General features: G+C 44.4%; 1 protein-coding gene across 1 annotated transcript in view; it reads left to right on the forward strand.

Annotated features, from left to right (window-relative positions):
- Window positions 1-15,303, forward strand: part of CACNA2D4 (calcium voltage-gated channel auxiliary subunit alpha2delta 4) — a 270,960-nt gene extending 255,657 nt beyond the window's left edge. Inside the window, 3 exon segments of the mRNA XM_061582150.1 lie at window positions 846-958; window positions 11,703-11,785; window positions 12,419-15,303. Of these exon segments, the coding sequence (XP_061438134.1) occupies window positions 846-958; window positions 11,703-11,785; window positions 12,419-12,514 (292 nt within the window). The 3' untranslated portion in view covers window positions 12,515-15,303.
- Window positions 15,304-21,225: the final 5,922 nt, after the last annotated feature.

Genomic DNA, 21,225 nt, shown 5'->3' on the forward strand with positions numbered 1-21,225 from the left:
TGTACCCGATCCTCTCCACTGTAATCTGAGCATAGTCTGTCCACTTCACCAGCTGATCTAATAGTTTGGCCCCACTTACCTTGAAGCCAGCACAGGACTTTGTAGTCATTATTAGAATATGGCTCCTGTGCATAGTTGTACAGGGTTGATCTCCCCATGTATACAACTGAATATATGAATACATCCTGTACATATATTTACACCAGCTTGGATATACAACTTGAATCTGCAAAGTTGCCTTGACACACATAAAATGAGATATACTTAATTCAATGTGCTTTGATACATATATAATGTGTGCTTACACCTGTATACATATGTGTGCACAGCTGTTTACCCATTAGTACCTGCCTAAATTATCATGCCTATAATACTGAGTCTCTTGGAGATGAACACACAAAACCCCACAACCTAAACTAGACATGCATCATGTATGAAGATACTACATTCCCAGCCAGAGTCAAGTATCACATCAATCACTTAGCACTCCAGAACTGTGCTACTGCATTAACACCAATGTTTCTCTCTCTGCACCTTTTGTGACCCACAGTTCAAGGTTCACAACCATTCTGCCTCTAACAGAAAAAAATATATTTGCGTAACTAAAGATGGCATTCTTCAGCTCAGTTCTGAGTATTCCCAAATAGCATTCAGTTCATTTATTAGCTAAACATCTTTTCCGCTGCCCCATCGCATTTTATTTTGTTCCTGGTGCTTCCTGTTCCTTGAATCATGTGCATGTTTGTGGGGTGGGAAGGTAAGGGAAGGAAAGGAGGAAGGGACTATTCTATATCCTTCTGTTCTACTCATTCTCTCTTGGGGGGGGAACCTTCTTATCCTTACAGGATGTTTGTGGTGCAGCAAATTCCCAACAGCAACCTCCTGCTCCTAGTTATAGATGCTGTCTGTGACTGCATCATCTTTCCACCTGTCCTACTGCAACCTAAAGAAGTCAGATATATCTTTCTGCTGGCAACAGCTGTGCCAGGTTCTATAGTTCTTGTGATTACATTTTCCAACAGTTAATTAATATTGATACAGAGGGTTTGCTTTGATAGCTCTTGGGGGTGGGGAGAACACACCATACCTTCTAGTGAAAAGCATGGAAAAAACAATGTTACGTTGATTTGCTGCCATTTACTATTACTATTACAAGCTGTACTGAAAATCTTGGGGGTTGTTGTTATGTGCCTTCAAGTCAATTACGACTTATGGCAACCCTATGAATCAGTGATTTCCAACAGCATCTGTCATGAACCACCCTGTTCAGATCTTGTAAGTTCAGGTCCGTGGCTTCCTTTATGGAATCAATCCATCTCTTGTTTGGCCTTCCTCTTTTTCTACTCCCTTCTGTTTTTCCCAACATTATTGTCTTTTCTAGTGAATCATGTCTTCTCATTAAGTGTCCGAAGTATGATAACCTCAGTTTCATCATTTTAGCTTCTAGTGATAGTTCTGGTTAAATTTGTTCTAACAGCCAATTATTTGCCTTTTTCACAGCCCATGGTATGTGCAAAGCTCTCATCCAACACCACATTTGAAATGAGTTGATTTTCTCTTATCCGCTTTTTTCACTGTCCAACTTTCACATCCATACATAGAGATCGGGAATACCATGGTCTGAATGATCCTGACTTTAGTGTTCAGTGATACATCTTTGCCCTTGAGGACCTTTTCCTGTTCTCTCATACCTGCCCTCCCCAGTCCTAGTCTTCTTCTGATTTCTTGACTATTGTCTCCATTTTGGTTAATGACTGTGCCAAGGTATGGATAATCCTTGACAAGTTCAATGTCCTTGTTGTCAACTTTAAAGTTACATAAATATTCTGTTGTCATTACTTTAGTCTTCTTGACATTCAGCTGTAGTTCTACTTTTGTGCTTTATCTTTCATCAGCAAAAGTAGGGAACAGAGAAGTACTAGGAATTGTGGGAAAATGGGGCTTAAGAGATAGAAATTAATCAGGAGAAAGACTTGCTGGGAGCCCAGACAGGATATAAATCAAATAATAAATAAATAAATCATGTGAAGCCAATAATTTGTTTCATGCAAACACATTTTTGAGCAACCGAAAAGACAACTGTACATGTGGACATCACTAAATTGTCAGTATAGGAATCAAATTGAATATATAATTGGTAGCAGAAGATGGAGAAGTTCCATACTTTCTGCAACAACAAGACCAGGAGCAGACTGCGGTACAGATCATGAACTGGTCATATTGAAAATCAGAGTAAAGCTAAAGAAGAACAACAAAGCAATCATATTGCCAAAATACAATTTAGATAAGATCCCAGAAGAATATAAAGATCAAATAAGGAACAGATTTGAGGCTTTAAACGTAGTTGACAGAGAACCAGAAGAACTATGGAGTGAAGTCAGAGACATTATCAGGAAAGAATGCAAAAAGACAATACCTCTAGTTAAAAAGAGAGAAAGACCCCAATGGATGACTGAAGAAACTCTTCAGATGGTTAAAGTGAGAAGGAAAGCAAAAGCAAAAGGAGATAGAAACATGGTTAGCACCCCAAATGCAATACAGCGACTAGTATGCAGAGACAAAGAGAACTATTACAATAGTTATTGTATAGAAATAGAAGAGAACAACAAAAAAGGTAAAACAAGAGCCCTATTCCAAAAGATTAGAGAAATGAAAAGGAAATTTAAACCAAGAGTAGGGATGTTGAATAATAAACAGGGGAACACACTGACTGACCGAGATAACATAAAAATAAGATGGAAGCAATATACTGAAGAACTCTATAATAAAGAGATGCCAGGATGACAGATTCATTCACGGAGGAACCTGCAGGGGTGGTGGACAGATTAAGATGGTCCGCCCCCAGAGACTAATGGAATCCACTGGATTCCTGAATACCCTGGGGGAGTTCCCAGTAGATAGAGCAGGTGACCCTGTTGAAGCCCTTGTCATGCTGTGGGACAGCGAGGCGCACCAGGCTCTTGACACGGTTGCCCCCGAGTGCCCTCTCCAGCATTGTGGAGCCTGGTTTGCACTTGGGTACACCAGTGAGCTAAAGGCAATGAAACAGGCTGGACAACGGCTAGAGGGCAAGTGGCGAAAGACATGCTGTGAGGCTGATCAGGCACAAGAAAAACATCATAACCATGCCTACTGTTTAGCGGTGAGGGTGGCAAAGAAGGCCCACTTCTCTGCCTCCATCACATCCTCAAGTAGCCATCCAGTGGAGCTTTTCTATATTGTCAGGGGTCTGTTGCCATCAACTCCAGGAAATGGAGTTTTAGACCTTTCGGAGCCCACTGTGAATTGTTTGCAACGCACTTTGAGGGTAAAATTGCTCGCCTCTGTAGCAGTCTTGATGCCCTATCCACATGTACTGTAGTCTCCAATGAGGTGTCCAGTGCAATGTCTGCTGCAACTTCCTGGAAATGGTTTCAGCTGATGCGGCCTGATGATGTAGACGAGGTGCTTGCAATGATGCGGCCAGCAAAGTGCCTTCTTGATCCTTGCCATTCTTGGCTCATTAAAGCTTGCCAAGGGGGTTTGACCGAGTGGATCCAGGGTGTGGTCAATGCATCATTGCAGGAGGGAGTGGTTCCAGCCGCCGTGAAAGAGGCGGTGATTCAACTGCTTCTGAAAAAGCTCACCCTGGACCCATTGGTTTGTGACAACTACCACCCAGTGGCAAATACCCCCTTCTTAGGGAAGGTGATTGAGAGGGTTGTGGTGCAGCAATTGCAAGTACTCTTGGATGAAACAGATTATCTTGACCCATTCCAGTCTGGGTTTAGGCCTGGTTATGGGACTGAATTGGCCTCGGTCGCCCTGATGGATGACTTTTATCGGGAGAAGGACAGGGAGAGTGTAACCCTGTTACTCTTATTTGATCTCTCAGCAGCTTTTGATACCATTGACCATGGTACCTTCTGAGCCAACTTGGTGAGATGGGTATTGAAGGGTATTTACAGTGGTTCCTACCCTATCTCCAAGGTCGTTTTCAGAGAATAGCATTGGGTGATTGTCTTTTGGCCCCCTGGCAGTTATGCTGTGGAGTGCCACAGGGTACCATCTTGTCCCCCATGCTGTTTAACATCTATATGAAGCCCTTGGGAGCAGTCATCAGGAGATGTGGGGTGAGGTGTCAGCAGTACGCTGACGGTACCCAGCTCTATTTCTCTGTAACATCTGAATCGGGAGAGCCCGTGTAAGCCCTGGACCGCTGCCTGGACTCGGTGGTGGGCTGGATGAGGACCAATAAACTGAGTCTGAATCCTAGCAAGACGGAAGCGCTATGGGTTGGTGGTTTCTGAGTTGAGATAATTGGTCAGTTGCTTGCTTTGGATGGAGTCGTACTCCCTCTGAAAGAGAAGGTTCATAGTGTGGGGGTGCGCCTGAATCCATCTTTGTCACTAGAGGCCGAGGTGACCTCAGTGGCTAGGAGTGCCTTTTACCAGCTTTGGCTGGTAAGACAGCTGCAGCCGTTTCTGGACCAGGATAGCCTAACCACTGTTATCCATCTCATCTTATCAGGAGGTCCGTTCTGCACAACATAGGAAACTGACCTTTAGTGTGGCAGCACCTACCCTGTGGAATTCCCTCCCTTTAAATATTAGACAGGCGCCATTTCTGTTATCTTTTCGGCACCTATTGAAGACTTTCCTCTTTCAACACGCCTTATAAGTAGATACCTTAGCCCAGTTTGCATCTGTGTTGGAATTGCTTTTTAAATATTTTTAAACCTTTTTTAAAAATGTTTTTAAATTTATTTTTTTTAAAAAAAGATGTTTTGAAAACTTTAAAAAATGTTTTAAAAGTTGTTTTGTTTTAATGTATTTTAAAGTCCACTTTTATGATGTTTTAAAGTGCTTTTAGTGCTTTTGTTTGCCTCCCTGGTCTCCTGCTGGGAGGAAGCGTGGGATATAAATAAAATAAATATAAATAAATAAATAAACAAAGCCTCTTACCATATATGGAGCAAGAAGTGCCAGATGTCCAAGCTGGATTTAGAAAGTGAAGAGGTACCAGAGATCAACTAATCCGTTCAACTAATTCCTGGCACTCACAAGAGAAACATCAAGACTGCCACTGACAACAGAAATAGGAAACAACAAACATAAAATGGAGGGGGATCAAGCAGTTGTTGTCACCTGCAACGTGTGTGCTATGTTCATCTTCTTAACGGAAACCAGATGCGATTACACTTGCAGAAAGTGCAGATTGGTGGCGCTCCTAGAAGAAAAGGTTAGGGGGCTGCAGCAATGCATAGACACCCTGCGACTTATCAGAGAAGATGAGGACTTCCTCGATAGAACACAAGAGGAATTAAGGGAGCGACACAAAGTACAGGAAGAAAGTGACAAGGAAGAACAGGACTGCAACAGCAACAAATCCCCGTGGAGGACTGTCACGGTAAGGGCAAGGAAAAACAGGAGGGATTCAGAACTGATGCAACTAACAAATCGCTTTCAGTGTCTCTCTGCAGATAGCACCTCTGAAGAGCCTCAAGAAACTCACCTGCATCAAGAGACACTGACTGCAAAGGAAGACTCCACACCCCAGAAGAAGGAAGCTGATGCAACCACTGCTCGCGGCAAAAAGAGGAGGGTGCTGGTGGTTGGAGACTCGTTGCTCAGGGGGATAGAGGCACTGGTATGCCAGCCGGACAAAATGAATCGGGAAGTCTGTTGTCTCCCTGGGGCGCGCATCCGGGACGTCACTGACAAACTGCCGAGGCTCATTGGGAAACAAGATAGGTACCCCTTTCTCCTCATCCATGTGGGCACGAACGAAACAGCCAGAAACACCTTGGAACAGATCACCTCGGACTATGAGGCTCTGGGTAGGAAGTTCAAGCATTTGGGGGCGCAGGTGGTCTTCTCGTCAATTCTTCCCGTGAAGGATAGAGGACTACAAAGGGAAAGGAAGATACTGCAGGTCAACGACTGGTTACGCAGATGGTGTCGACGGGAGAGGTTTGGATTCTGGGACCATGGTCTAAGCTTCTTGGAGGGGGGACTGTTGGCAAGAGATGGGGTGCACCTCACGAGGACTGGGAAGAATCTCTTGGGCAGAAGTATGGCAAAACTCATCAAGAGGGCTTTAAACTAAAGCCTCTGGGGGATGGAGATGATAGCTTAAATACCGATCCAAAGACAGCGGGTTGTAAACGCAACAATTTGAAGGGTACAGGAGACACTGGGAGAGAGAAAGGGATGCACGGCAAAGCTCACGGTATATTAACGGAGGAATCCAATCGGGACAAAAGAGACTTCTGGTGTCTATATACCAACGCGTGGAGCTTGGGAAACAAGTAAGGGGAGCTTGAAGTCTTAGTGCATCAAGGCAAATATGACTTCATAGGAATAACAGAACCTTGGTGTGATGACTCCCATGATTGGAATATAGCCATTCAAGGATATAAACTCTACAGAAAGAATAGAAGCAACAGAAAAGGAGGGGGAGTAGCGTTATACGTCAAAAACGTATATGGAAATCCATATCTATGGATCTATGGAAATACAAGAGAGCAAACAAAGTGGTCCGATAGAGACCATTTGGGTAAAAATAAATGGAGAAACAAATAAAACCGACATGGTAGTAGGTGTCTACTACAGACCCCCTGGCCAAGAAGAGGTGGTAGACGAGGCCTTTCTCAAACAAATCTCTGAAATCTCAAGGAGGCAAGAAGTAGTAGTGATGGGGGACTTCAACTACCCGGATATCTGCTGGGAGACAAACTCTGCGAAGCACAAAGCCTCCAACAAATTCCTGATGGGCCTTGCTGATAATTTCCTCTTTCAAAAAGTAGAAGAAGGAACAAGGGGATCGGCAATCCTGGACCTGATCTTAACTAACACGGACGAATTGGTCACGGGAATTAAAGCGGTCAGTACCTTGGGGGAAAGTGACCACGTAATGCTGGAATTCGGGATTCTGGGGAAAGCCAAAGAAGAATATAGTCAAACATGGACCTTGGATTTCAGGAAAGCTGATGTTAGCAAGCTCAGGGAAATGATGGGTATGATCCCGTGGCTAGATAGACTAAAGAAAAAAGGAGCCCAAGAAGCGTGGGAGTTCATGAAGAACGTATTACAAAAAGCGCAATCACAAACAATTCCAAAGAGGAAAAAAAATGGAAGACATCGGAAGAAGCCAATGTGGCTACACGGAAGACTGATGGAGGAGGTAAAAGTAAAAAAGAGCATGTATAAAGAATGGAAGGAAGGACACATCACCAAGGAAGAGTACCGACGAGCGGCTCAGGCTTGCAAGAATAGCGTAAGGAAAGCTAAAACCCAGAATGAGCTGAGGCTGGCGAGGGAAGCGAGGAACAACAAAAAGGGGTTTTTCAGATATGTTCGAAGCAAGAGAAAGACCAAGGAAACAGTGGGACTGCTGCTCAATGAGGATGGCAAAATGTTGACAGATAACGAGGAAAAAGCAGAACTGCTGAACACGTATTTTGCTTCCGTTTTCTCCCAAAAAGGGAACAGTGTGCAACCTTGCATCGGTAGCAATCTCAGTAAGGGGTCGGGACTGCAGTTCGAGATTGATAAGGAGATAGTCAGGAAATACCTAGTTAACCTAAATGAGTTCAAATCTCCAGGGCCTGATGAACTGCATCCCAGAGTATTGAAGGAACTTGCGGATGTACTCTCGGAACCTCTTGCCATCATCTTTGAGAAATCCTGGAGAACGGGAGAGGTGCCGGAGGATTGGAGACGGGCAAACGTCATCCCGCTCTTTAAAAAGGGTAAAAAAGAAGATCCGGGGAATTACAGGCAAGTCAGTCTGACTTCAATACCGGGAAAGATATTAGAACGGATAATAAAAGAGTCCATTGGCAACTATCTAGATGACAATGCTGTGATTAGTAGGAGCCAGCATGGGTTTGTCAAGAAAAAATCCTGTCAAACTAATCTCATCTCTTTTTTTGATCGGGTCACTAGCTTAGTAGATGGTGGAAATGCTGTAGATGTCATCTATCTAGATTTCAGCAAGGCGTTTGACAAAGTCCCCCACGACCTTTAGATTAGCAAACTAGTCAAATGCGGACTACATGGAAATACTGTCAGGTGGATTCACAACTGGTTGGAAAACCGTACTCAAAGAGTGGTCGTCGGTGGCTCTGCTTCGGACTGGAAGAAGGTCTCGAGTGGAGTGCCACAGGATTCTGTCCTGGGGCCGATACTCTTCAACATTTTTATCAATGACTTAGATGATGGGGTGGAGGGAAGCCTTATGAAGTTTGCGGATGATACGAAACTGGGAGGGATAGCTAACACAAGGGAGGACAGGAATAAAATCCAAAGGGACCTGGATAGACTAGAAAATTGGGCTGAAATTAATAAAATGAAATTCAATAAAGACAAATGCAGGATTCTGCATTTAGGCCACAAAAACAAAATGCACGGGTACAGGATGGGAAAAACCCGGCTTAGCAGTAGTGCGTGTGAGAAGGACCTTGGAATTGTAGTGGATCGCAAGTTGAACATGACCCAGCAGTGTGATGCTGTGGCAAAAAAGGCAAACACGGTTTTGGGCTGCATAAACAGAGCTATAGTTTCCAGGTCGAGGGAAGTAATAGTCCCACTATAGTCTGCATTGGTCAGGCCTCATCTGGAATACTGCGTTCAGTTCTGGGCGCCTCATTTTAAGAAAGATATAGACAAGTTAGAGCGGGTTCAGAAGAGGGTGACAAGGATGATAGCCGGTATGGAGAACAAGTCTTATGAGGAAAGGTTGAAGGAACTTGGCATGTTCAGTCTGGTGAACAGAAGGCTGAGGGGTGGCATGATTGCACTCTTTAAGTACCTGAAGGGCTGTCACATAGAGGAGGGTACAGATTTGTTCTCTGCTGCCCCAGAGGGTAGGACTAGGTCTAATGGTTTTAAGTTGCAGGAACATAGATTCAGATTGGACATTAGAAGGAACTTCTTGACAGTAAGGGCAGTTCGGCAATGGAACCGACTGCCTAGGGAGGTGGTGGGATCCCCTTCGCTGGATGTCTTCAAGCAGAGGCTGGACAGCTATCTGCGGGAGATGTTCTAGCTGTGGATTTCCTGCTGTGAGCAGGGGGTTGGACTCGATGGCCTACAAGGCCCCTTCCAACTCTATGATTCTATGATCATATAGCAAACATATGTTGGATAATGGAATGGGCCAAGGAATGTCAGAAGGAAATCACCCTGTGCTTTACAGATTATAGCAAAGCCTTTGACTGTGTAGATCATGAAAAACTATGGAATACTTTAAAAGAAATGGGGGTGCCACAGCATCGGATTGTCCTGATGTGCAACCTGTACTCTGGACAAGAGGCTACTGTAAGGACAGAATATGGAGAAACCGATTGGTTCCCATTCGGAAAGGGTGTGAGATGGGTGTATTTTATCACCCTATTTGTTTTATCTATACGCAGAACATATATGGAAAGCAGGATTGGACCAAAATGAAGAAGGTGTGAAAATTGGAGGGAGAAATTTCAATAATTTAAGATATGCAGACAATACCATACTACTAACAGAAACCAGTAATGATTTGAAACAAATGCTGATGAAAGTTAAAGAGGAAAGCATAAAAGCAGGACTACAGCTGAACATCAAGAAGACTAAAATAATGACAACAGAATATTCATGTAACTTTAAAGTTGACAACAAGGACATTGAACTTGTCAAGGATTATCAACACCTTGGTACAGTCATTAACCAAAGTGAAGGCAATAGTCAAGAAATCAGAAGAAGACTAGGACTAGGGAGGGCAGCTATGAGAGAACTAGAAAAGGTCCTCAAGGGCAAAGATGTATCACTGAACACTAAGGTCAGGATCATTCAGACCATGGTATTCCTGATCTCTATGTATGGATGTGAAAGTTGGACAGTGAAAAAAACGGGTAAGAGAAAAATCAACTCATTTGAAATGTGGCGTTGGAGGAGAGCTTTACACATACCATGGACTGCAAAAAAGACAAATATTTGGCTGTTAGAACAAATTAAACCAGAACTATCACTAGAAGCTAAAACAATGAAACTGAGGTTGTCATACTTTGAACACATAATGAAGACATAATTAACTAGAAAAGACAATAATACTGGGAAAAACAGAAGGGAGTAGAAAAAGAGGAAGACCAAACAAGAGATGGATTGATTCCATAAAGGAAGCAACAGACCTGAACTTACAAAATCTGAACAAGGTGGTTTATAACAGATACTCTTTGAGGTCACTGATTCATAGGGTCACCATAAGTCGTAATCGACTTGAAGGCATATAACAACTATTACCTACTGTTGTTTGGTTGGTGACATATGTAATGGTAGTACTGTATGTAATTTTCTAGATTCCTTTTCTCAATTGCTAGAAAAGAGGTGGAAAGAAAAAAACAGAGGTGTATCCAACATAAGACAGAGAGAAATATGACCCTTGCTACTTAGCTGTTTTCTAAACTATCTTTAGAAACTGGGATTGAAAGGGGGTCTCCATTTTGAAGTATGTCCTCACACAGTTCTGTGCAGACGAAGATGGAGTTAGTTGCAGTGGCATCTGCAACAATGAAAGCCTAATAACGGATGTTCAGTGGCAGAACATTTGCTTTGCATGCCAAAGATCCCAGAGTCAATCCCACATAGGGCTCTGAAAGATTTCTGTCTGAAACTCTGGTGATGCTCTGCCCGTCAGTGTAGACAACACTGAGTTAGATTGGCCAATGAACTGACTCGTTATAAACCACCCTCCTATTAAATTTTGTCAGAATGGTACAGAAAAAGTTCTGCATTGTATCTCCCAAATGTCAGCGCCAAGCAGCTCATTATGTGTGATGCATCTTAATGTATGGGTTTGTGGGCTTTTGTTTTGTTTTTTAACTAGCAGCTGCAGGGAGCATCATTCTGGAAGTGGATCATGGTGGTGAACAGGCTACCAACCATTGGCTTCAGGGAGATTTTCATTGGGACAGCAGTGTGTGCATGTGTGTTGGGGGTAATGGGGTGGGGCTTTAAGAAACCACCACTCAGACCATGCTCCTGATCTGGGGACTTACTGCTTGCAAGGTAGGAAGTTTTTTTTTAAAGAAAAAAAGAACATACTGTACATGGAACTTTAAAGACACATTTGTTATAACAGCAAGATTGCTCCTCAGTGGGCAAATTGTAGCTCTGCAGCAAAGGCAACAATGCTGAAAGCAGCATGCAGACTGTGGCCCCAATCTTGATACATTTAAGTCCCATTGCTTTCAGTAGGTCTGGCTTGTGACTAACTGCCCCTGGATTGGGGCTTACTTATTAAGTGACAAGCCATGAGAGCTATGCCAGGGTTGTGCAGCCACCCACAATAGCTCTAATCCAGCTAAAGCCAGATTGAAATCAATGGGACAAATTAATCATGACTCAACTCACACTAGTTTCAATAAGATTTAAATATGAACCCAATGAAACCATACACACAAATCTAAGCTATTCTCAATTGCACCCATCCACCCTTTTAAAAACTATAGTATAAGTATTCTAAGACATCTTCTGCCTGTGATAGCACCATTTATGCTGCATTGTGTAAATGATGTTCCATATGAGCAGAGGCCTCCATGTTAGTCCAACAGCAGGATGCCTCTATGCACAGAAATGCATTTGCATGGGGGATTTATGCAGCCCTAGCTGAAAACTGGAATTCTTGGCTAATACAGTTTTAATTTCTGTCATTTCCCAAAACTGTTATTAACCTTAACAGCAATGTACATAATGCTTCAGTGAAGTGTGACAGGATGCGCTCCCAGAAGCTGAGGCGGCGACCAGACACCTGCCATGCATTCCATCTTGAGGTAAGGAAAGAGGAGGATCTGTTATATCTCACAAAGAAGGCTCTACCTCACAGCAGCTACAATAATGCTTTGAACTAAGTAGAACAGGATTGGTTTTGAAACAGATTATTCATTTCTAAACACTTTTAGGCTAAACCACGACATTGGCAAAGAATGTGGAAAGTTTGAAAATAGGCCACAGCACACTGCCTGTTCAACATTGTGTTGTGATGTGTGCAGTAAGCCTGTGTACAGATCATGCATATGCCCAAGTATATAATTGTAGCGTGATAGGTGTTTATGAGCACACACACATCGTACACAGATATGAGTGCAACGCTGGCAGACCTAAAAACTGATCAGTTGTTACCAAGAGATGCATTTGGACTTTCCCCTATCATAATGAAGTTTCAGTCATCTGGGCCAACTTAAACTCAAACTAGGCTATAGTTTGTTGTTGTTGTCCTTTACATTACATTCTATAAAGTTAAGAGACTCCATTTTAACATAACTATAAAAATGTACATTTCTTATTAAAATCTGGGCTCATGTTGCTTGCAGGTCACCTCTTCCACTGCTGCCTCTTTTATGCAGGACAATTCAGAATGACCCTCATGCTAGATGTGCTGACCACATACTTACTTTATTTTTCAGGAAAATGCCCAAGACTGTGGAGGAGCTGCAGAGATTTCAGCCTCATTGGCCCTGCTCTTTCTTCCCCTGGGAACCACAGGTCTTCTCCTGCGGTGACCAAGTCCATCACAGTACTCTAGTTTGGATCAGAAAGGCAAATGTGGTGCTATTTTGAGGGGGACACTATTTGGGCCCTTAGTCAACTTCTCTGTCTCTCTCTCTCTCTCCCCCCCCCAATCACCCACCTGTGTGATCTTACAGCTCACTCACCTGCCCTGCCTTAGTAGCATGGAACAGTTTACATGGGTGAGGAACGGACCTGGGATGATGGGTGGCATTTGCAGAAAGTATGGGTTGTCTATCCTACCATTCAATTACACAGTGGCTTCCTCCACCTAAGAAGCAGGTTCTATCAGTGCTATTGACCAGAGACAGACGTCCTTTCTTCTAAGTAACAGATGCTTGGCCAGTGCTGCTAATGTCACCTTCTTGGAGGCACTGGGTAAAATTTGCCTCTGAACTAGAACTTTAGCCAGCAGCACAGATTCTTCTGTATCGTTGTCAAGGAACTGAAGAACAAGATTGCAAAGGCTTTGGCAAAGATTCCTATATCTAGCAGGGAATGTTACTGCAGGTACTGCTTCTCCAATCACTGTAGCACTGTGATTGGTAGGTGTGATTTCAGCCAATTTGTTCCTGCCACTGTGCCTATTGAAAGCAGCAGAGCCCTTCTAAGGCTACACAGAGAGCTTTGCTGTAAAACAGCTGATGCAGCCAACGGTTAGATGCATCGGTTTGATGTGGAAATAGCTCAATGATGAGTTCTATTTCAGGAGTCATGATACATTATGGGGAAGGGCTGTACCGCAGAGGTGGTGCATCTGCTTTGTATGCAGATGGTTTCAGGTCCAATCCCTGGCATCTCCAGATAGGGATGCTGGGAGAACTCCCCATGTGAAACGCTGGAGAGCCAATGCCAGTAACAGTAGACAGTACTGAGTTAGATAGACCAATGGGCTGCTTCCTCCATTCCTACACTGTGAAAGCTGGCTTCCAGTCTAGCCATAGCGATACTCCTTATATCCACACCTCTGGCACTTCCTCAGCTTCATAACACTGGGAAAGGAGGTGAGCCATGGTTCTCTTGTGTAGGTTACAAAATGAACAGCTTTAAAGTTGGTCAGACTGACCTTGTTCATTAGGGCAGAATAGTTTTGGTAGACATTTATTTACAAGTAGACTGTTGGGGGTGGTTAACAGATGCACAGAAAATAATCTGAATATGATCCATATTTAATGAGGCAGTGTCATAGGTCAGGTTGTCACCTCCTAATAGCCACTCTTTTATTTTCTTTATAGACACTCTATTCTTGAGTGTTTTGCCAGACAAACTGATGGCACAGGTTGTATAATGCAGTCTTGAGTAGTTATCAGAGAAGGGGTTAAACACCAAAAAAGACACACACCGATGAGGAATTTCTCTCAACTTTTAAAAACCATTTTTCCTTATGAAGAAACCTATGGGCAAAATTTTCACCACATCCTGATAAGTTTTTATGTTCCTAGGCTCAGCAGTTTAGGTGGCAGGCTTGGACCGCAGGTTGGAAAGCCAAATGGCAGGTACTCTTACCTTAAGACCTCAAAAATGGAGACAGCAAGAGGAAGAAGGCCTAGCACAGAATGGCTGGCATGCCTTTTAAGAACATAAGAACATAAGAAGAGCCTGCTGGATCAGGCCAGTGGCCCATCTAGTCCAGCATCCTGTTCTCACAGTGGCCAACCAGGTGCCTGGGGGAAGCCCGCAAGCAGGACCCGAGTGCAAGAACACTGTCCCCTCCTGAGGCTTCTGGCAACTGGTTTTCAGGAGCATGCTGCCTCTGACTAGGGTAGCAGAGCACCGCCATCACGGCTAATAGCCATTGATAGCCCTGTCCTCCATGAATTTGTCTAATCTTTTAAAGCCATCCAAGCTGGTGGCCATTACTGCGTCTTGTGGGAGCAAATTCCATAGTTTAACTATGCGCTGAGTAAAGAAGTACTTCCTTTTGTCTGCCCTGAATCTTCCAACATTCAGCTTCTTTGAATGTCCACAAGTTCTAGTATTATATGAGAGGGAGAAAAACTTTTCTCTATCCACTTTCTCCATGCCATGCATAATGTTATACACTTCTATCATGTCTCCTCTGACCCACCTTTTCTCTAAACTAAAAAGCCCCAAATGCTGCAACCTTTCTTCGTAAGGGAGTCGCTCCATCCCCTTGATCAGTCTGGTTGCCCTCTTCTGAACCTTTTCCAATTCTATAATATCCTTTTTGAGATGAGGCAACCAGAACTGTACACAGTATTCCAAATGCGGCCGCACCATAGATTTATACAACGGCATTATGATATCGGCTGTTTTATTTTCAATACCTTTCCTAATTATCCCTAGCATGGAATTTGCCTTTTTCACAGCTGCCGTACACTTGGTCGACATTTTCATCGTGCTGTCCACTACAACCCCGAGGTCTCTCTCCTGGTTGGCCAGTTCAGACCCCATGAGCATATATGTGAAATTAAGATTTTTTGCTCCAATATGCATCATTTTACACTTGTTTATATTGAATTGCATTTGCCATTTTTCCGCCCATTCACTCAGTTTGGAGAGGTCTTTTTGGAGCTCTTCGCAATCCCTTTTTGTTTTAACAACCCTGAACAATTTAGTATCGTCAGCAAACTTGGCCGCTTCACTGCTGACTCCTAATTCTAGGTTATTAATAAACAAGTTGAAAAGTACAGGTCCCAATACCGATCCTTGAGGGACTCCACTTTCTACAGCCCTCCATTGGGAAAACTGTCCATTTATTCCTACTCTCTGCTTTCTGCTTCTTAACCAATTCCTTATCCACAAGAGGACCTCTCCTCTTATTCCATGACTGCTAAGCTTCCTCAGAAGTCTTTGGTGAGGTACTTTGTCAAATGCTTTTTGAAAGTCTAAGTACACTATGTCCACTGGATCACCTCTATCTATATGCTTGTTGACACTCTCAAAGAATTCTAATAGGTTACTGAGACAGGACTTTCCCTTGCAGAAGCCATGCTGGCTCTGCTTCAGCAAGGCTTGTTCTTCTATGTGCTTAGTTAATCTAGCTTTAATAATACTTTCCACCAGTGTTTCAGGGACAGAAGTTAAGCTAACGGGCCTGTAATTTCCAGGATCTCCCCTGGAGCCCTTTTTGAAGATTGGTGTTACATTTGCCACTTTCCAGTCCTCAGGCACGGAGGAGGACCCGAGGGACAAGTTACATATTTTAGTTAGCAGATCAGCAATTTCACATTTGAGTTCTTTGAGAACTCTCGGGTGGATGCCATCCAGGCCTGGTGATTTGCCAGTTTTTATATTGTCCATTAAGCCTAGAACTTCCTCTCTCGTTACCACTATTTGTCTCAGTTCCTCAGAATCCCTTCCTGCAAATGTTAGTTCAGGTTCAGGGATCTGCCCTATATCTTCCACTGTTCTCAAAAGTGCTAGCATTTCAGTAAGTCAGTCCCACTCTTAAGTCCCCAAGACATTTGTGACTGTACAAAGGAATTTACTGAACATTATTTTGGTTTGTTTTTTGTAATATGTGTTTGTCATTTGGTCTCTTTTTAAAATACAGCATTTTTACTACAGTTTTGTTTTATTCCTTTCGTGGTCTTGGCTGTCATACCCAATGTGTCACCGAAGGCCACGCTCAGCTTGTATCTGACTTGCGCTGAAAATGCAGCCACACCTACTTTAATACCTCCATGTATCATTTCACTTTCAAGTAGATATGCTTACATGTGTTTCAAGCAGTAGCTAATAAAAGTGGACTCTTTAGATGCGATGGTGAGGTCACAAAACACCCTTAGGAATATGTCTGGTATAAGCCTCGTGCCACTTCATCCGTTGTTAATGAAACAAAATAACCTTTTAACCCTTTACAGGTAAAGAAACCTAGAGGCTAATGCTGAGTTCATGTGTATGACATGCAAAATAGATTAGAAATAAGCAGTTTACCATTTGTGTAAAGAATGGCCAAGGAAGTAGTTCAGAACCATTACACTCACTCACCTAGCCTGTTTGTGCTCCCTTCTCTTCTTGCTACCCCCAGTTTTATTCCCAGATATTGCCACATTCCCCAGAGGGTCCCGGAGGGTAGTCCTAACCCTTGGGATGGCCCCTCCCCCTGGGTGTGTAGGCACAGTGTACTTCTGAAGGGCTCACTGACCCTGCCTTTAGCTGTGGGCATTTGGGTCTAACTGAGCTCCTCAAGAGTTTAGTCACTTCTGTTTGTTTTATTCTCTTCCTTGCCTCACCTCTGTTTGTTCTTTGCCTCTTCCCTTCCCTTCAACTCTTCTCCGTTCCACTCCTTTCATCATCCCTCTGCAAATCCTCAGTCAGGGCAGGGTCAGGGGTCATTAAGAGGCCATTCTAACAGTGCGGTGAGGAAAGTTGGTGGCAACAGCTTGCGCGCTGTGGAGAAGGATGAGGCGCGGCTGTGACTTAGCAACAGGCATGCTCAGCCTAGAAGGATTTGCGGGATGTGCCTACCTGGCCCAGAAGAGGTGCAACTGCACCAAACAATGGGCTGCTGCAGCTACACAAGCCACATTTTCCTGCCAAAATACAAGGGGCAAGGCCAGTTCCGCAGCGCAGCAAGTGGTTTTTGGCCCACATCGGCACCACCCCTACCTTAGGGTTAGTCATGACCTCAACAGTAGATGCCATGGTGGCCTACAGTTTTTCCGGTTCCAGGCTGTTAGCTCATCAAAGGATCAAGCGGCCTCTGCAACTAGCAACCAGGAACGAGTTGTGTCTCCAACCCCTCTTCCTGGTCAGAGACCAGTGCAGATGCACAGAACAAGCACAGGGAGAGGGTAAGTGATCATGTTTTCTCCGTGGCTACCTTTCCCAGGGAGGAGAAATTCCCCAAGTTCCTTAACTGAATTAAGGACATTTTGGGGAGGGCGGTGCAAAGCGCAAAGGCTGCAGCAGGTACATCCAAGGCCTCTGCAACCTCCAGGTCCCATAAAGAGAAGGGGACTGGGCCAAGCAAAGAAAAGGGGAAGGAGGAAACATCCTGACACAACTCATCGTAAGAAGCATTAAGTCGCCACCCCTGCACATTCAGCCTCTTCTTTCTCCTCCTCAAGATCACCTTCCTCCCATACTTCTTCTGGAGAAGGTGCTGATTGAGACATGGGACAAGCAGAAGGCGCTATCAGGTAGGAAGGACAAACAAGCAACAGAGGCAATTGTTTTGGTTCTCCAAGACCTACCAACAGCAAGGTTCTTCAGGGGCCTACAAGCCATGTTGAGGAAGGTGCAACAGATGGGGGGGGGTTGCGTCCCCATGAACACAATCCTTTTCATCCTACTCTTTTCAGAAGGGAACAAAATGTCAGCATGGCTGAGAACACCATTTTTTTTTAAAAAAAACACTAATTTGCTGTTGATTCATGGGACAGTGTTCATTATGAGAGAGAAGCTGGTCACGCTGCAGGCAATGGGCTACCCAGCAATGTGTCAACAAAGGGGGGGGTCACTGTAAGGGGAGACATCACAGGGGATTAGCCCTATTTTGTCTTCCTTTCTGGGACACCATGGAGGGGGCAAGGTCTTCACCCACATTAAAGTGGCAGATAGAGGACCCTGTGTGGGAGGCAGGGAAGTGGAGATCTACGAGTGAGAGACTGGGAGATGAAAGGCATGCTCCAATGTGACAGCTGAGAGGGATTAAGCACCACTTTTGTATAGAGAACAGATTTTGTATTTGTACATTGCTGTTGTATTTTATATACACTGCTCCCGATTTTCCTCTCCCTTATTCTTTGGTTGTTGCTGTTATATACATACTATGCAGTATGTACTATGTAATATTTTGTTTTTTATTATATATTTCTTTTTATAATTGCTTTAATTTTTGTATGGTTCAGATATTAAATATTGGCATATATTGTTTTATTCCCCTGTAAACCATCCTGAGGTCCCTTGATGAAGGTTGGTATATAAATGTAATAAAGGGTAGTACATAATGTAATAATTAATTAGTTAATTATTAGTTAATATAGTTAGTTAATTAATAAAATGACAGCAGGGCCCTAGCCCCACCAGATGCAAACTCAAACATTTTGCAAACAGATGGACACAAGCCCTGACAGACAAGTGGGCCCACAAAACTATTTCCCGAGGGTACTCCTTGGAGTTTTCCATGTGGCCAAGGGAGAAATTTATAGCCACACCACAATCCAAGAGGTCAGACAAGCATCAGGCATTCTGCAAGGCCATTAGTCACCTCTTGTCAATCTGGGCAGTGAAGCTAGTCCCAGTCTAGGATCAGGGGTGTGGAGTGTATTCCATTTTCTTCCTAGTCCCAAAGGGATATCAGGACTACACTCAACCTCAAGTGGCTAAACAGGAGGATGGCCTACAAGAAGTTCAAAATGGAAACATTCAAATTGATCTCAGAGGCCATCGCCCAGGGTGATGGCAACTATAGATTTGTCAGCGGCCTACCTTCAAATCCCAATCAACAAGAGACACAGTACAGGGCATTCCCTTTTCAGCTCGCCTCCACCCCCAGGGTCTTCATCATGGTTCTGATGGCCTTGGTTGCTCATGTCACAACCCTAGGGGTGGGGGTGCACCTTTACCTTGACCACATCTTAGTGAGGACAACATTGAGGGAGCAGTGCTGCACAGATGTGGAATCCACCTTATCATGCCTGCAGACCCATGGGCTCATAGTGTGGTCTGCCAGTGAAATGCAGCACACCTTGCACCAGATGTATCCCCCCAGCCATTAATAGTGGCATCCAAAGTGACTGGAGTCTCCATACTCACCAGCCACACTCATCCGCTTCTTTAGCTACTGATCCTACTTCAGGAACAGTTCAAGCAATGGTGCAACTAGAGCATTCCAATCCCACGGGCGTTGCCAAGAGATCTGGCTGGAACTGCAGGCAGGGAGATTGGCACTGCTGACTTTGTACACCTCATTGAGGGATGCTCTGTGCTGGTGAGAACAGATGTGTCAGCCAAGGTGTATGTGAATCAACAGGGAGGCATAAGCTTGAGGGCACTGATGGAGGCCACCATCTGTTTAGCTGGGCAGAGTCCCATCTACAGGTCTTGAGAGCGGAGCACATCGTAGGAGTGTTGAATGTGGCAGCAGATTGGCTTAGCAGGACAGTGATCTCAGGTGTAGAGTGGCAATTACGCCCCCAGGTCTTTCTGCTGGTCATCACTCAATTTGGGTGCCCAATCCTGGACCTGTTTGCAACATAGTACAATGCCCAGATACCCAGTTTCTTCTCGTGGCACCAGTTGGAGGGGGCACAGGGTTTGGATGCCCTGGCAACGGATTGGGCTTGGGGACTGCTTTATGCCCTTTGGTCTTCTGCAAATGATCCAGCAGATATTACCTATGGGCCCATACTCATTGCCCCATAATGGCTGAGGCTGTGGTTCCTAGGTCTGCTACATCTTTCCAGGGAGAAGCCTTGGCACCTGCTGCCTTGGGTGGTCCTATTGATCCAGATGTTGGTACTGGGCTATAGAGGGGATTTTGTGTTGTCTACACACACTTTGCTTTGACAACTTATTAAGGGCATTGGGCAGCAGAATCCACCAACTGTGCACTGTTTCCCCACGTGGAACTTGAATTGTGTGTTATCTGTGCTCATGGGTCCACCATTTCAGCCTTTAGCCACCTGTGATTTGAGGTTTCTTAAGCTGGTGACCATTACCTCAGCCCATTGTGTCCGAGGTTGGGGCTTTGCCTTCAGCCAGCCAGCTATGCATTGTCCACCAGGACAAAGTGGTTCTCCAGCTGGACCCATCATTTGTCTCAAAATCAAATTCTTTGTTAGTTCCCAGGAGGTGGCTCTGCCATTTTTTTGCCCAAATCCTGCCTCTCTTAAGGAAAAAATATGGCATACTTTGGATATCCATAGGACTCTCTGCTTTTATTTGGACTGGACTTCTCATTCTGAAACACAGAAGCCTTGTTTGTTCCTTTTGGAGGGGTGTCCCCTGGACATAAGGTTTCATCATCTTCCCTCTAGTGCTGACTCGAGGTGATTGTTTTGGCCTATCGGGCACTTGGAAAGGTACCTCCTGGGGGGGGGGCATGGCACACATTACCTTTGTGTGGGCTCCACTTCAGCAGCTTTCAAGGGTAGTTTTCCTCTTAGACATTTGCAGGGTGGCCACATGGGCCTCGCTCAATACATTTTTAAGTGCTATAAAATTGATTCCTAGGCGTCTGTAGCATCCAGATGAAAGGCTCTGCAGAGTAGCATGCACATGACCATCCGTCTGGAATCCCTCCCTACCTGGCACCTGCTCTGCTACATCCCAAGGGTTAGGACTGCCCTTTAGGAAACTCCGAGGGAAAATGGAAGTTCTTACCATGAATTTCTATTTCCGGGGGTTCCTGGAGAGCAAGACCCCACCTCTTCATTCCAGACCTTGGGTCATGCATGGATTAGTGGCTTCTGCCCTTAATGTACCCTACATGTGGGGAGATGAGAGCCTCCTGGGGATTTCCTGGCATGCTCTTACCTGTTATTGCTAACAAATGTTCCTGTTTCTATTTGTTAGTTTGTTCTCTTTGATGTTTTCTGCTTTTTCCAAGTTTCTACTGATTGACAGAATCAATGGTGGTGGGCCAGTCAGGCCTGGTTTTTCTGCTACACTGTTGGAGACTTTGTGGGGCTGAGGGGTCACCCTCACTCTGCCATTCAGTCTGGAGTGTAGCCTTCAGAAGTAGACCGTGCCTACACAGCCAGAGGGAGGTGCCACTCCAAGGGTTAGGACT

This window comes from Rhineura floridana, chromosome 8 (genome assembly GCF_030035675.1).
Source record: "Rhineura floridana isolate rRhiFlo1 chromosome 8, rRhiFlo1.hap2, whole genome shotgun sequence".
NCBI classification, from domain to species: Eukaryota; Metazoa; Chordata; class Lepidosauria; order Squamata; family Rhineuridae; genus Rhineura; species Rhineura floridana.